General features: G+C 34.3%; 1 protein-coding gene and 1 pseudogene across 1 annotated transcript; one reads left to right on the forward strand and one right to left on the reverse strand.

Annotated features, from left to right (window-relative positions):
• The first annotated feature begins 11,780 nt into the window (after positions 1-11,780).
• Positions 11,781-16,296, forward strand: LOC145626335 (protein VERNALIZATION 3-like). Its single transcript, XM_081678762.1, has 4 exons — positions 11,781-12,078; positions 12,289-12,350; positions 14,024-14,064; positions 15,382-16,296. Exons 1-4 carry the CDS (start codon positions 11,875-11,877, stop codon positions 15,603-15,605), a joined length of 531 nt encoding a protein of 176 aa, XP_081534888.1. The 5' UTR covers positions 11,781-11,874; the 3' UTR covers positions 15,606-16,296.
• A 152-nt stretch (positions 16,297-16,448) lies between these two features.
• LOC145626336 (acyltransferase GLAUCE pseudogene) lies at positions 16,449-17,607 on the reverse strand (annotated as a pseudogene).

The following is a 17,607-nucleotide window of genomic DNA, read 5'->3' on the forward strand; positions in this document are numbered from 1 at the left end:
TTGTAAGAATTTATACTTATTGATAATTAAAAAAATTATTGATAAAAAATTAGCATCAACATACATGTCAAAGAGAAATAGAGCAATTATTTAAAAACGGAGAGAGTATTTTTACATATGCCTTTAATCTTTGCCATTAGTCCAAAACCTTATTAGTTTAAATGTTTAATATATTCATTCATGGGTAGAGAACTAGATGGGAATCATGGGATAAGGGGGGGGGGGGGGGGGGGGGAGGGCAAGTTAAACTTGTGAACTATTGTACACTTTTTTTTTTTTTTTTTTGACACTAGGCCAAAACCTTATTAGTTCAATTGACTCATTCGTAGAAAATTACACTGGATAGAAAAGAGGTATGTGGAGGGCTCAATTTGATCCTAACTAATTATCGAGACTTTGAGCTTGATTAAAGCCTAAGCTAACTATTGAGATTTTTAACAATGTTACTCGGACTCTTCATTATACCTCAAGTACCCGTTAGACCCCAAACACTCGGACATGAATATGACACTTTAACACTTAATACTAGTTCAAAATCATAGATTACTTTTTTTACAAAAAAGCCGAGTTAGACACTTAAAGACGTATCCGGGTCAGACATGTTACCCAAGTCCAAGTAACATAGTTTTAGCTCAAGCCAAGATTATCTTGAGCATTTTATAATCAAGCTGAGCTTATTTAAGCTCTTGCTTGATTTTGACTTGGATTTTTTTCAATTACCTTGGGAGTACATGAAAGGATAAGAAAAAAAAAAGACCTTGATTTTATGTAAGGAAAATTTCATCTAATTGTTTCGTAATAAAAAAGATTTTCACCCTTTACAAAACCAAATAAAGAACAACAGGAAGACTATTTTTCGTGGAAAAAGATTTTTTTTTCTTTTCGATCTCAATAAAGTCTAAAGGTTAAACATAGTCATATTAAAAAGATGTCAAAGTGGAGGGATTGAATCTTAAAATGTGATAAATAGGACTTACTTATGGAATCTTGTTGGCAAAAGAAAGGATGAGGCAGGAAGATTTTAGATACGTTTTTGAACAATGGTTTCCTTTTTTATGCCATACGACAAGTGATAACAACACTTGAAGTTGTTAACCCCCCTTTTTCTTTTTCTAATTATACGAATTGTTTTTAGCCACGAATTTTCATTTGCTCTCCACACAACAAGGTTTTTTTGAGCCACAAATACTAAAATATCACCCCAAAAAAGAAAAGAACGTAAAATTGTCGCCTCAAATGTTTCATTGTTTTTGAGCCTTAAATTCTCTTCTTGGCTCAAAATTTATCCACGTGTCATTCTCTTGTTAAATGGTGAACACAAGGTCTAGATTTATTGGGCTATCAATATGGGCTGAAAACGCAATGATGTGATTGTTAACATTTGCTGATTAAGGTTTATCCTTTTTGTTTATCTTTTGCTAATTGTGAATTTTTATCTTTTTAATTTATATTATCTCTTCGTCTATATGTTCTTCTATTTTAACTTTTTTATTACTTTCACATTTTTTACAACTTAAAAGGGTGTACAGACTTCTAGGCAAAATTTGTTTGTGAGTATAACTGTATAAGATAGAGAGAGAGAGAAATAAGAATGCATGTAATGAGGAGAAATATAGAAAGAAATGACAACCTAAAAAGAAAAGAAAACATTAGTTGCAAATAATGTGTAACATCCATTTTTGGCAAAAGTTTCAAAAGATATGAAACAGAGGTAGTAGCTTATTAAAAACATTCCAAGTTTGATTGCCATAGAGGGTGTATAAATGTATAATTAGGGTTTGTTATCTTTAGCGTAATTTCATTTCAGTTTAGCTCCAATCAGTTGAGTTCAGTTTCCAATTTATTTCTCTCATAAACAATGCATTTCAGCTCTACTTAGTTCAGCTCAGTAAATCAGAATAGACTCTTACTTAACCTTGGGCCATTGGGAGTATTGGAGAGTAAGACACGGGAAAGAAGAACTTACGGAGTATTCTCTCTGCCCCCAATTGTTTGCCCCAAACCATAAATCGACTTTAGTAAGGCTTTGAACAAAAAATGGTGCACATGGGTTGACACAAATATCATTGAGGAGAGAGATAGAGAGAATGCTAGGGGGAAAACATGCCAAAAGTAGTATGGGGCAATCCTTTGAGGACACCTTAAAAAGAAAAGTGGAGCAAACAATTAGGGACAGAGGGAGTAGAAAACAGAGGTAGTGTATAGACTTTAGATGTTCTTTATCTGTCTAGGCTCTAGAGCATTGTCCTCCAATTGAGTGGCTAAAGGATTACCTAAATTCTTTTTAAGAGTTTGAGATCATCATTATTATTTTTTCTTCATTGAACTTTTGTATCTTTATCTTATACTTTGTATTGAATTATTTTATACTCTGCTTGTACTATTTAAAATTATAAAATAAGACATGCCTCATTTCACTAGTAGAAAAAATCAAAAAGGCACCCCCTAATTGGCACCGGTTCAGTCTAAACCCGTGCCAAAAATGGCCTTAAAATTTGGTGGGAAGTTGAACCAGGATATATGGCATCGGTTCACTTCAAACCGGTGGCAAAAACATAAAAGGGCACCGGTTTGAAGTGAACCGGTGCCATTAAATATTAAAAAAAAAAAAAAACCGGCCCATATAAAAGCCCCCAACCCTAACACATTAGCTCAATCAGCCGTTTCTCTTTCTCTCTCCTCCTCTCTTCCTCTTTCTCTCTCCTCTCCTCCTCTTTCTCGATCTCCTTCTCCGTCCTCCTTCTATTTCTCTTCCCTCATCTCCTTCTCCCTCATCTCCTTCCAACAAGCAACACCGTCCTCACTTCTTTCAATCGATTTCTTGGTATTTTTTTTGTTTTTAATTTTATTTTGATTATTATTTTTGATTTCTGTTCATTTTTATTCGATTTTAATAGGTTTTTTTTTTCGATTTTCTGGGTTATTTTTCTTCGAATTATGGGTATTTGTTTTCGATTTCATTTTTGGGTATTTGTTTTTCGATTTCATTTCTGGGTAATTGTTTTTCGATTTCATTTTTGGGTTTTGTTTTTCGATTTCATTTCTGGGTATTATTATTGTTTTTCGATTTTGATTCATTTTTCGATTATTATTTGTTTTTCGATTTTAACTGATTTTCGATTTTAATTTTTTTTGATTTTTTTTTTAATTTTCTGGGTTTTAATTTTTTTCGATTTTCTGGGTTTTAATTTAATTTTTTCTTCATTTTCTGGATTTTCTCGATTTTCTGGGTTTTAACTAATATTCGATTTTAATTTTTTCGATTTTCTAGGTTTTAATTTTTTTTTCGATTTTAATTTTTTCGATTTTTTTTTAATTTTCTGGGTTTTTAAGTAATTTTCGATTTAAATTTTTTTTTGGATTTTTTTTTATTTTCTGGGTTTTAATTTTTTTCAATTTTCTGGGTTTTAATTTAATTTTTTCTTCATTTTCTGTATTTTCTAGGTTTTAACTAATTTTCGATTTTAATTTTTTCGATATTCTGCGTTTTAATTTTTTTTCGATTTTAATTTTTTCGATTTTTTTTTAATTTCTGGGTTTTTAACTAATTTCGCAGCTAATACATTTTAATTGATTTTGTTGGATGAACTAATTGGCGCAGGTATACTATTTGCTTTGCAGGCCCAAAATATTGCACATAATTGAAGAATCAAGAATCAAGAATATTGATTTAGATGTTTGGGTTTTTTTTTTATTTTATTTTATTTTTATTTTTTTATTGTGATGTTGTAATATTTTTTTTTATTTATATTGTAGTTCTTTTTTTATTTATTTATATGTTGTAATTGTTTAATTTTATAATTTGTATATTGTAATTTTTTCTTGATTATATACTGTAAATTTCGGCTATATTCAATGATATTCGATTAATATGTTGTTGTTCTTATTTATTTTAGTCAATTTGATTTTTAAGTGAAAAATGACAAAAAAAAAAAAAAAAATGATTTTTGGGGTTTTTTTTGGCACCGGTTAACCGGTGCCAAAAACTTTGAAATAATTTTCCGTGGGCCTTTTTGGCACCGGTTAAACCGGTGCTAATTTTGATTTTTGGCACCGGTTTGAACCGGTGCCTTTTTAAACCCCTTTTTGGCACCCCCCACATAGGCACCGGTGCCTTAGGCTGGGTTTGAACCGGTGCCAAATTCATTTTTTCACGTAGTGTTTTGTCATCAATTTTCCACTAATTGAAATTTGTGTTTGTTGTATAACTTTTTTAAATAAATATTTTACTGCACTAGAGTAATTATTTAAATACTCTGTATGTAGTGCATAAATTATACTACGTAGTAATATGATGATTAACAACTACTTGAATTAGCAATGATAAATCACTCCCTTTGCTTTAAATTTTAAGAACGAATGCTTTTTGATGCTAATATTATGAATTGAACCATATAATGATATAAATACGCATTAGCAATAGACTTTTTAATGGAGTATTTCTTTATTATTTTTGCAATGCTTATATTATAATACGTATTAATAATTGGTGGTCAAAATTTTATGTATTTTATTTATAATATATAAATATTTTGAAAGAGAAAATATAAGCTTCAAACCTTCAACACCCTCTAGCATTCTACCTTTTGAATTCTTGGCTAAAAAGTTTCCACTTGTCATGTGTTCTTTAATTGAATCCAACTAAAGACAAGTTCTGTGATTTTATTCTATAGAAACTTCAAAATTTGTACGTAAAAATCTGGATGAAAATTCATTTATAAATTACCTGGATTTATTATATTCACTCCTTTTTCTGCTCACTTTTTTTTTAAAAATTTTTGAATGAGGAATCTCTACATGGCATGTTTTTACTGGTTCTCTAATTCCCGATTAAAGAAGATGCACGGAGGTCGGAGGAAGAAAACCGATAGTTTTGCCAAAATTATACTAGTACAATTTTTCATAAATTTACAGTAACTGTTGATGCTTTTCCTTTCATTATAAGAGTAAAAATATTTCAAAATTTTAAAACATATTTGTGATCATAGTAAAGGAAGACGTTCTTAACTGAACTTGGCTCACATTAATTCTAGCCTTGTAGGTATTCTTCAATATTATGGTACTCGTAGGAAATGTTGATTATCAAAGAATTTAGAAAAACCAAGGAACAATATTACTGAATATATGAAAGGAAGTAGACTCAGTATAGCAAAAACACCATAAAGGCCAGGCCGTTCTTTGGGATACGGCAGTATGTGAATATATTTTACCGTTTTCGTCTTATTATATCCGCACCAGACTTTATCTTATGCCCCCACCTTAGTATGGGCCTATTCTAGCTACGACTTGGCTTAGTCTTGTCCATGAGAGCATCCCACTAGTGAGCAAAAAAAATTCTCCTCATTCTCTCTCTACCCACTTTCTCTCTCTTCCCAACTAAATTTGCTCATGAGCACTTTTAGTGAGCAAAATTTATCCCACTAGTGAGCAAAAAAAAAATGCTCATCAATCTCTCTCCTACTTTTTCACATACCCCACCAATATCTCTCTCTCTTACACATCACCCTATTAATATTTATTATGTTTTGGTTAAATGAATATTTATGGGTACTAATTACAATTATACTTTTATTTAATTTAATACAATTATTAAATTTTCATTCATAATATTGAAATTTAATCGCTAATTAATTATAAATGTAATACAACATAAAATTTAATTAGCGTACGAATACATTTAATACTACAAACCAATAACGAACCTAGATTTTAAACGTACGATTAATACTCTATTAAATTGTAATCTTACGACAAATTTATTTTTTTTACTCATTAATAGAACCATATTTTTGCCAAATGTGTTCCACTAAATCCGCTTTTAATTGAACATGAGTGTCTCTATCACGTAGTGACATTCTTCTGTGGACGTATGGTAGAGGGATATTCGGTCGTTGGACGATCACCCTAAAACCAACAATATTTCTACCTAAACCAACCTAAAACAAGTCTAGGGTAAGTAGAGGATCGTATCCACAGGGAATGGGTAAGTACACCGAGAGTATGAAACGGTTGCAATCTAGTTCGGTCACAAATTGGGTTTTGAATGGTAAGCTACTATATAAAAGAACGCTAGGGGAAACGAGATTCAACACCAACCAAAGCCAAGGAATCAATAACAGGGACAAATCATGAATACACATAGAGGATAGAAAAGGAACTTAACATTGCCTTCTTTCAAAGTCACAACATAAGTACTCCCTAGATTAAGCACTAACACGATAAGGATTAAGTCTCAAGGATAGGAAGTGGGTTTCTAGCTCGAGTTTGTCTCTCGATCGCTCCGAACTAGCATGAAGCTCGGATAATTGGGATTTCTCACCTAATTACCATACTAAAGCAACCTAGTCAATGAAACCAAACATCCAAAATCATGAAAGTAGCATAATCTAATTACACAAGAAAAGACTCACTCCGAAGCCCCATCTTTCGATGTGAGAAAAGGGATGAACACATGGGCATAATGTGGCCAACAAAATACACATGCAATTATCAATTCAAGCATAAACAACTATCAATCCAAGGTAGCACATGAATAATTCCAAGTCAATTAACCATAGCTTGGTTGGGTCTTCACCCAACCCCTAACTAAAAGACTACTCACTAAACATGGTGGAAATTACTCTAACAATTAAATCTAGGGTTTTCATGAATTCAAATAAGCTAGGAAAGAGATGAAACAAGGATGGATTAAACATGCAAGAACAAATAAACAAGATTAAGGGAGAAATTATCAACTCAAAGCAATTAAAATTAAAAATTAAGAGCAAGAGATAGAGGAAAGAGATTACTTAATAAACTTCAAAGTTGGGAAAATTGTTGAAATTGATGGAACAAACTTCCAATAATTCTACTACAATGATTGAGTTTGAGAAGATCTAAGCTAATTAATGAGGGTTGAGAAGAACTAAGGGCCTAGGAAAACTAAGAGGGCCAAAGAAGATCCAAAACTGAAGCTAAGTCGTCCTATTTATATGCCCAGAAATTACATCGTAAAATCCGTCAAAATTAGTCTTCAGAACAGGAGGAGCGCCCGCTCCAGTAAGTAGGAGCGCCCGCTCCTGGGCTCTCTGCACGCCCTCTCCTCTTGCACCAGTTTGAGGCAGTTTGTAGAGGATCGGGGAGAAGCGCCCGCTCCTTGGAGGCTGCACGCCCGCTCCTATATGTGCAGGGGGAGGCAGAATGTGGTGCTGGGATGAGGAGCGGCCGCTCCTCTAAGGGTGCACGCCCACTCCTGCCTGATATTGCTCCCTCGAGAAAGTCTTCATGCTCACGCTACTTAACCATAATCTCATTGAACCTACAAACACGAGCACACACATAAAAAGAAACGGGAAACCCAAAAGATGCAAGTATGCACAAAAAGAGTTAGAAAAAGGGATTGAAGTAGGGGAAAGAGTACAAAATTGTGTTTTAAAAAGCCATGATAAGTGGACAAATAAAACACTTATCAACGTACGTGTCGAAATCAACGTTTGGCGGTCGGCCAACATTGAATTCAAAAGCCTTGTTGTTGTTAACTGTAGCACTTGTAGTGGGTCTTGTAATTTGCGGGCAATCTTGTTCATAGTACCTTCTTAAAACTTCGGCCCGAGCATAGTTGTGTCGTTCATCTTCAACAATCATGTTGTGCATAATGATACAAGCTTTCATTATGTCACACAATATGTCTTCGTTAAACGCAAGGGAGGGTTGTCGTAGAACGGCAAACCTAGCCTGTAAAACCCCAAAAGCCCGTTCAACGTCCTTCCGAGCTGCAGCTTGTTTATCAGCAAATAATTTATCCTTTTGAAGTTGTGGAAGTGTTATACCTTGAATAAAAGTAGCCCATTTTGGGTAAATGCCATCTGCTAAGTAATAGCCCAAGTTGTACTCATGGTCGTTCACGGTGAAATGAATTGGAGGTGCCCGACCATGAAGAACATCATCAAAGACCGGAGATCGGTAAAGGACATTAAGATCATTACAAGATCCCGGGATCCCAAAGAATGCATGCCAAATCCATAAATCTTGATCTGCAACGGCCTCCAGAATGAGGGTTGCATTTTTATTACGGCCTGCGTATTGCGCTTTCCAAGCCATAGGACAATTCTTCCACTCCCAATGCATGCAGTCAATGCTACCTATCATACCGGGAAAACCTCGCATTTCATTTTGATGCAAGATTCTCCTTAAATCTTCGTCGGTGGGACTTCTGAGATATTCAGCTTCAAAATGTGTAATAACCCCTTGACAAAAATGTTGCAAAGCCAATCTGGAGGTAGTTTCGCCAATGCGCAGATACTCATCCACCGCATCTGGACAGGTACCGTACGCCAACATTCTAATCGCAGCGGTGCATTTCTGCAACGGTGATAAACCAAGCCTTCCAGCTGCATTCCTACGCTGCTGGAAGAATTGATCCCCCTCGACCACCTTGTTCATAATCCTACAAAACAAAGGTCGTTGCATTCGAAATCTACGCCGGAATTGTTTGTCGCTATAAACTGGATTACTTGCAAAGTAATCATTAAATAATTGAACATGCCCCTTTTCCCTATCTCTTCTATCCGTATCTCCTCTACGCTCTGGAACACATTCAACATCGGATACGGGTTGGGGTTGTGTTTGGTTGTTATACAACAAAGTTGGTAGATGGGTTGTGACAAATTCGTCAACTAAATGATCAAATTCAACGTATTGATCAGAATCAGACGAGCTGGAGGTTGAGCTAATGGAAAACATTGTGTTTGCTGGTTACTTGAGTGTTTGGAATATTTTTTGAGGAGTTTGATTATATTTGCGTAAGATGGTATCACTATCATTTATAAGCATGAAAACTCAATGACAAGTCCAAAATATGAATGACAATTCCATGACTGATGAAACATGATTGACAATTCAATGAGTGATGAAACATGATTGACAATTCAAAATACAATTATACAACTGACATGAAAGACATATTATAACTCAATGTCTAATAAGACAAGGGACATGAATACAACTCATAAAAATTAAACTAATTAAAGATTAACTAAGTACAGAAAGCTAACCTCAAAATAGTACTAATTAAAATTGAACAAAATAAAGAACAACTAATTAAAAATAAACTCATTAAGGAAATACAGTCAATTTCTACCGTAGACTAATTGAAGTAACTCGTCCTTGTGGGCCTCTTCAGCTGGAGTGAGTGGTGTTGTCCTTGCTAAAAGTGATTGAAGCATATCAAAATTCATCTTCTTCTCTGCTAATTCAACTTGTTTTTGCTTCCTCTTTTCCTTTTCTCGATCAAGTTCCAACCGTTGTTGTCGTAAATTCGCCTCCCTTTCTCTAACCTCAGTACACGCCTTTATCTGCTCACTAATGCTCAATATTGCACTTTCGGAAGCAACTGCTTTGCCCTTACGCTTAGCCTTCGTTTTTTTGACACCGTCTAGTCGTGGTAATCCTCCGGACATAAATCCATCAGTACGGATTTCATTCTCACTCTCCCCCCTAGACCTTTTCCCACTTCCACTGCTATCTTCCTCATCATCGGCACCGCAACCCTTTCTTTCCTCTTTTGACAGGCCCCATCTTAGTTTAGTCCTCCACTTCGGATCTTTATTAACCATTTCCACTCCATGTGGAAATGCAAAATTATGTTGTGGATTAGAGGAGATATAAAACAACTTGGAGGCGTGTTTAATTCGATCGGCTTCGTTGTAACCACTTCCGCTTTCAGGGAGTTTGCCCGCCTCGTCATAGCAATTAGTCCACTGTAGCAAATCAGCTGCCATTCTTCTCCAATGTGTCTCCAAACTCTTCATAGGTCTTGGCGGGAGAATATGCGGTTTCTCAGCTTGTAGTTTACAGTAAGCTGCATGAACTTTTCGCCATAGTTCGGATGCCTTTTGGCTCGTACCACGAAGCGCATCATCACTTAGTTCTAGGTAGAACCCAATTAGAGCTTCATCCTCAGCAACCGACCAAATGCGACTCGCTTTGGCAAGTGGTTGATTGGCAGGAATCCTTGGAGGTGGTGGAGGGTACTGTGGTGTCTCCGGAACAGCTTCTTCTTGGCTGACATCGTACTCAGAGTTGCTCCCTTCGGTAACGGGAGGAGTTTGTTGCTCAAAAAAAGTGTTTTCATTGTTGGGAATTTGTGGAGGTGTTGGTTGATGAACGGAATTTTGAGAAGAAGGGTTGCCTAATCTTTCTAGGAATAATTGAAAATTTGGACTACTAATGAAATCATCACCTAAATCAGAAAAATGTTGAGCAAGTTGATTGTAATTAGGGTTGTTTGGATCCATTATATTGTATAATAAATTAAAAACAACAATATATACTTAAGAGGCACAACTAAATTAAAATAAAATAACGTTAATAACCTTTTAAATAATTTCTGAGTGCTACAAAAAGTAATTAAATAATTTTTTTTTTTTTTTGTTGAGATATAAAGTAGTTATACTAAAAAATAAAGAGTAATATTAGAAAATGAAAACTTAATCTAACTAAACTTGGGAGTAAAAATAATAAAGAGTTTTTTGGATTTTTTAAACTTAAAAAAAATATTGCTACTTAAAATATCATTAATAACGTTTTGAAAAAATATTAAAGTACTAAAAACAGTAATTAAAAAAAATAATAAACCAAAAAAAAAAAAATTAACCTTTCTCAACTTTATATTAGAAATTATAACATAAATCTCACTAGAAATGGGATTAAGTGTAAATATTGAGTGTTTTTGTGATTTTTGAAATTATACCAAAATATGTCAAAATGGATCTCTATTTGTAGAGCAAAAAAAAATATAACCGTTGGTGATTTTTTTTTTTTTAATAATTATAAAACGGCCAAATTACCGTTTTAATTTAATTACCGTTGCTAAACGGTTGAATTTTTTGATTGGAGGAACAAGCTGACAGGGACGCGTGTCAGCTTCCCATTCGCTGGACTGACGCGCCCCTGTCAGCAGCTGCAATTAATTTTTTTTTGCTTGGCTGCCATCAAAACGCGTCGTTTTGGGGGTCATTTATTCAGACCAAACCCCAAAACTCGTCGTTTTGAGGGTGTTAAAAGCAAAAAAAAAAAGTCGGTTAGTACTATTGCTGGGCCCCACGATTTCACTATTCACTTTCATTTTTGCTCATAGGATGAGCAAATTTCATTATGCTCATGAGCATATTTTGATTTGCTCATTGGTGGGGAAGCAAATATTGCAATTTTGCTCATCAATTTTGCTCATAAGCAAAATTCTCCTCACTGATGGGAATGCTCTGATCAACTCTATTATACTTTGTATTATCACAATAGATTTCAACACAAATGATGTTATCTAGGGCGTTTTGGATTTTCTTTATCCAAATAAGCCAACAATATTTAAAATTAGCATGTCAACAACTTAAACTGTGATATGATATATAAAGCTAAATGTTGGGCAGGCAGAATGAGCTTTAGGTTTTGTTAGGTAAAAATGTTATTACTACATACAAGTATAAATACGTGTATGTTTTTTCCTGGTCGATTTTCCGTGTAAAAAGTAGCTTGAGTTACTATTCCTGTGCCGTTTAATTCTCTCCCCCTCCATTTTTACTGTAGGGCGAAGTTTGACAAGATAACACAAGGTCATCTTGGTGTATGATAATGCTTGCATGAAGCAAATATGATTCCAAGGTTATCATCAGGCAAAACGAATAAAGTTTTTAAGAGGTAAATCCTTTTTCCTTTTGACTGGAACATGAGATGCGATGATAGATGATGGGAACCTGCGCAGTGTTGAGGACTCAGTATATAAGTACTCACTGGCATAACTTCTTCTCTGCAAGTTTTTAGCAACCCAACACTTCTTGGCCTTTTTCTTATATTAGGAGTCAGTTGTAGAAACAGAGAGATCGAAATCCATTCCCTATCATGCCTAGAGCACCACCAAGAGATCCTCTAATAGTCGGCCGAGTTATCGGCGACGTCTTGGATCCCTTCAATAGGACTGTTAATCTCAGGGTAAGCTATAACAATAGAGATGTTAATAATGGATGTGAATTCAGGCCCTCTCAGGTTGTTAATCAACCAAGAGTTGAGATTGGAGGTGATGACCTTAGGACTTTCTACACCTTGGTAAGTCCCTTAGCTGACCTAATAATGAAAATACAAGAATAAATATCCATTGTAAATAAAGTTGATATTACATCGTCTTCTTTCTTTCAGCCCTTTCCTTCATCATTTCCAAACAATTGTTTACATGTTTTTTTTAACTAATGAATCTTCTCATTCGTATGAAGAAAAATTTGATGGTGGTTTCTTTGCTAAATGCGTTAACTTCTGTAGGTTATGGTGGATCCCGATGCTCCTAGCCCAAGTAATCCAAACCTGAGGGAGTATTTGCACTGGTGAGTACACTCCTTTTGTGTTTAACCCCTTATTTTTTTCACTTTTGAATTGTAAAATTTACCGTTCTTTTTCTCACCCTCTTCTCCTAGTACGAGTACTTTTGTTGATTTTGAAACGTAAAATACTGCAGTTTTTCTATATATATTACTTGTCTGGTGGGGTAGAGAAGAAATGCGGGGAGGGTGGGGAAGGTGTTTGCCTCTCCATGCTCGGATTTTCTGATACAAAGCATTCCTAGTATATGATTATAATTGTTTCTCTTACAAACATTGATGATTTCATTTGAAAATCTATCATTTTTCTTAAAGGAGATGGACCATGGACGTGAGAGAGTATCATATATGATTGGAGATTATCAAATATGGAGTTTGAGTGTTATAACTCGCAAACATAAATGATAAATGAATATGAAACTATCCACGATGATTTAGTTGTTTGGTAATGAATTAATAAAGACAAAAGTTATTCTCCTCTTAACTTTTCTCACTTGATTGATCGATTATTCTTAGGACATTGGAAGATTAGGAACCTTGAGATTATTTGCTTGGCTCTAGCATACTAGGAAGTAGGAATCTATCTATCTATACTTAGGGCCTGTTCTCATTGACTGAACTTAGCTCAGCTGAACTGAACTGAACTGAACTGAACTGAAATGAATATTTTATAAGAGAAGGAAATTAGAAGCGGAGCTGAACTGAATTGAACTGAACTGAATTTCAACGTAAGAGAACAAACCCTTAGTATTTAAAAACACAAACCACACCTTACTCATATGTCACGTGTCACCACAAATCACTCATATGCCACATGCCATCTTCTTTATCAATTTTTTTTTTTTATGTCTTTATGTGTTTTGTAACTTGCAAATTTAAGTAAGGAAATTAAATGTTTCAACTACACCAAAATAAAATCGTAGTATTTTTATATCCTAAACTTAAAATAAAGTAATAGTAAAAAAAAATTGAGTTAATTAGTCCACATTATATAAACATAGAAAGTACAATAAAACAGTGTTGACTCATACAACACGAATAAGCAACACATTACAAGGAAAATACTCTAAGGTCCTGTTCTCATACGTTGAAATTCAAATCAGTTCAGTTAGTTCAGTTCAGTTCAGCTCAGCTCTAATTTCCTTCTCTTATAAAATATTCATTTCAGTTCAGTTCAGTCAATGAGAACAGACCCTAAGTAATAACCCGTGCATGGAACGAGTTAAAAGGCTAGTTATATTTAACAAACGCATTCATTTTACCACATAAAAGAAGTGAAAATTTAAAAATGTAAGGTATATTGAAAGACTGTAGTAGCCAATTTCACAAGATGACGTCATCAAGTACATATCATGTACGTACCCACTACCCACTAACCCACCTCTCTTTTCCTGGCACTTGTTTTTCGCTTTTCCTATAAATGATTCTGAAATCAATTACTCCGTAAATGAATGGCTTTTAGTTTTTATTTTTTAATTTTTAATTTTATTATTTTGTACTGTATTTTTTTTTTACAGTTTTAATTTTTTAAAAATTTACTACTCCATAGTTATTTTTTCAACCCTTTTTTTTTTATTTAATAAAAAATTCTGCTTTTAGCTGCATATACTCTATACACCAATCTTGTTTATTGCCTAACTGGATCCTTTTTTTTTTTTTTTTTTTTTTGGGTAAAAAAGGTTGGTGACTGATATTCCTGGGTCCACAGGTGCATCCTTTGGTGAGTTTTCCTTGTCATTAATCAAAATCCAAGCATCGGATGTTTATATTTGAATATTTATTTGATGTAGATTTTAGGCACTATAGCTAGGAATTTCTGTTTAGGGCCCCTACATACTGCATGAACATGTTATTACGTTTTGTGGTGATGTGTTTATTGCTCATTGACTCACCGGAGAGTACTGTTGTTTTTACTGGCTTAGACTCTTCGATTTACCTTAACTACTTTTTATTTTTTGAACAAATTTACCTTAAGTACTTGATACAATGAGGAAATGTGACTCTTATTAATTTTTTTGACAAAATAGTCGAGTTTGACACTTAGTACATCACATGTTACTATGTTAGTATTCGAATTTGAGTAGTACAGCCGTAGATGCCACAAAATTCATCGATGTATTATGTGATATCTGGCATGGTGTGCTGATCATGTGGGATAAAAGGTGAGAGAGGATGGTGGAGGGGAAAAAAACAAACAGGAAAAGGTAGTTAATTAAGGTGGGTGTGGGAGCTTACATGGGAGGAAGTTGAGGCATTGAAAGTTTATTCCTTGTAAGAAAAAGACCACACAAATGAAAAAAGGGTAATTTCTTTGCTGCTTTATTTTTAAATTTCCCATTCTCCTTTTCACCTTTTGTGTACTTAAATGCTCACCACGAATATCATTTGCTTTTGTTTGCTCCGCCTTAAGGTTCATTTTCGACTGCCTTAGTAATCTTAAGGGAGTTGCTATATCATGAGGTTCTTTTTAAGCTTAGCTTGAATTGTAGTGTATATTGGTGAAAGATAGATCTGTGAAGAAAGAGTGAAGATTGCAAAGCTACGTGTGACCTAATAATTTGTACTCTGTCTTGTAATGAACTCAATTTGATTTTTGCAAGAAATTCTTGTTGGTACTATGATCATGTCAAAGAGAATTCTGCTTTTCAAAGTGACAAAATATATGATTAGAATATTTGAATCTAGAATATTTATTAAAGGTCAGAAAATAAGATTAAAGTTGATCTTTGTACTATAATCCCTCATTTCATATTTTCATATCATTTGTACGATTTTTAGAATAATATTTGTAGATGAGAAATAGAGCATTGATTCATATTGAAAAAAGTTACTTCAGAACAATTCAAATTTTTAGCCTTTACCAATTCATTGCTCTTATTGTCATATTTTCATCTTATTTTCCTAATTATGTACATATAAGTAAATATAATTTAGTTTAACAGATTAGCATTCTTTACTTTGTTTATATAAAGGGTAACATTGATGTTGTTCTTAAAGTTTTCACACAGTTTCTAATATGACATTATCTTTTGTTTAGGCCAAGAGATTGTTTGCTATGAGAACCCAAGACCAGCAGTGGGAATACATCGATTCATCTTTGTGTTGTTTCGACAACTCGGAAGGCAAACTGTGTATCCTCCTGGGTGGCGCCAAAACTTCAACACTAGAGACTTTGCTGAAGTCTACAACCTCGGCTTGCCCGTTGCTTCCGTCTATTTCAATTGCCAGAGGGAGGGAGGCTCTGGTGGAAGAAGGTTGTAAATCCACACCCCCTTTAGTGTGAAGAGATCACTGGACATGATCTACTGCACTTTTTAACATTCTGCCTAAGAGTATTGATAATAAGGAGTAAAATTTGTCAACAATTGCAGCACCTTTCTAAAATATAAGTACCTTATACAAACAACCTTCTTTTTAAGACATTTTTGTTAGAACAATAAACTAATATTAATAACTAATATTTAAACCCTTGATCATCATACGGTGGTTAGTTAAATATTAAAATTAGTTATTATCTCCGTATTTCTCTAAAAGAAATGTCTTTATAAAGATAGGTATTTACATAAGTTTATAAGGTATTTAATTCAAAAATTAATCTGTTACGGAATAGTTAATGTGTACTAGTTTTTTCTTTTTCTGTTTTTTTCCTTTCTTTTTCGTCTAGAGGTGTGCCCCTCTCCCCTGTCTTTTTTTTTTTTTTTTATTTTTTTTTTTATATATATATATTTTTTTTTTATAAAATGTATTGTAAAATTTCAGGGGTGCATCAATAATGTAATGTTTTCTTTGGTCTTCTCACTGTTGTGAATGAATTACTTAAAATTGTGCTACTTATATTTCGGAGTTGGATCAAGGTGCAGCCCATTTACATTTTACAATTAGTCTGAGCCCACCTTTTTAAACCGGACCCAAAAGCCCATTAGATGTGGACAGTGCAGCATGCTTTTACAGAATGTTGTACCCATATTATTTACAACCTCCGGATCATATTATATGCAATTTTGGGGTGTTATTTGTGAGATATAAAAAATTCCAAAGTTGCATATAATACGATCCAGAAGTAGTAGTTCAATTTTTCAAGTGTATGAAAAAAAAAAACACAAAAATTTAATTTACATATAATATATATAATTACTAATAAAGGAAAACACTCTAATATCATCATGAAATACATAGTGCGAAGTAATAATTAATACATGGATACAATCACACTAAATTTAACATTTTAGCGAATCCTAATAGTCATGAAAACCTTAAAAATTACACTTATCATACAGCATTACAGTACATGCTCGGTAGGACATCTTTTCATACCAAACTTACATGCAAATAGGTACTATTTTATACTAATACAACTAACAAACTAAGAAGATAGGAACTTGTAGAAAAGAGATTCAAATTTGGCCATCTCTTTATGTGGAAGAGCAACCAAAACATTGACCCCAGCATTGGATTCATTAATATCAGGAAACAACAATATGATGTCCTTCCTATGATACACCAAAGGGCAACAATACTTTGGTTTTCCCCAAGGATACTCCACTTGATTAAACCCTAGTCTCCACCATGAAGACATCAAGAACTCTCCATTAGGAAACCCTTTGTATAACTCACCCCAATCTATGGCTGATCGCGCATACTCATCATTCATCCTTGTTGCTCCTTCTGTCACCAAGTCCACTAGCTCCGAGAGTGGAGCTTCCTCTAATCTCTTGCAATCAGCCATTGCATACGCGGTTAATACTGCATTACCGGCGAATGAGGTTGGTAGAGGAGGGTTTAGCTTTGCCCTAATATCAACAGCAAATAGCATGGTTGATGACCTTTCTGATAAGTTGTTTTCATCATTTTCACTATTAGATAAGGCCTTGCATCTCCAAACTAGAGCTGAAATAACGTTGAATCCCGTTATTTTACCTTTTCCGTTAGTGGGCCCTGCCTTCGCCTTGGCCTTAAGGTCAAAAATGTCCTTTTCGGAAAGGCTAAATATTTTAAAGTCTAAGTCTTGAGGAGTGGTATCGAAGATAGTAGGGTTTTGCTCACCCTCACCCTCTTGGCCAATTGGGATCTTAAGCTTAAGGAGCTCGGGATGTGGGAACGTGACACGTGGCGGATCACGAGCCGCGAGCAACTCACGTTCATTGCATGGTACAATTGGTAAAGGCTTGTCGTCTGCTAAGGCTGCTAGATTTTGTAACAAGTATTTGATGCTTGTACCATCAAATATTGCATGGTTGGTTTGGAGACCCATTGCAAACCCACC

The sequence above is a fragment of the Chenopodium album genome, chromosome 4 (genome assembly GCF_948465745.1).
Source record: "Chenopodium album chromosome 4, dcCheAlbu1.1, whole genome shotgun sequence".
Classification (NCBI taxonomy): domain Eukaryota; kingdom Viridiplantae; phylum Streptophyta; class Magnoliopsida; order Caryophyllales; family Amaranthaceae; genus Chenopodium; species Chenopodium album.

Coding starts and splice junctions, on each gene's coding strand:
- LOC145626335 (XM_081678762.1), top strand. CDS start 11,875: ATGCCTAGAGCACCACCAAGAGATCCTCTAATAGTCGGCCGAGTTATC. Junction 12,351..14,023: donor CTGAGGGAGTATTTGCACTG/GTGAGTACACTC, acceptor TGGGTAAAAAAG/GTTGGTGACTGATATTCCTG. Junction 14,065..15,381: donor GTCCACAGGTGCATCCTTTG/GTGAGTTTTCCT, acceptor TCTTTTGTTTAG/GCCAAGAGATTGTTTGCTAT.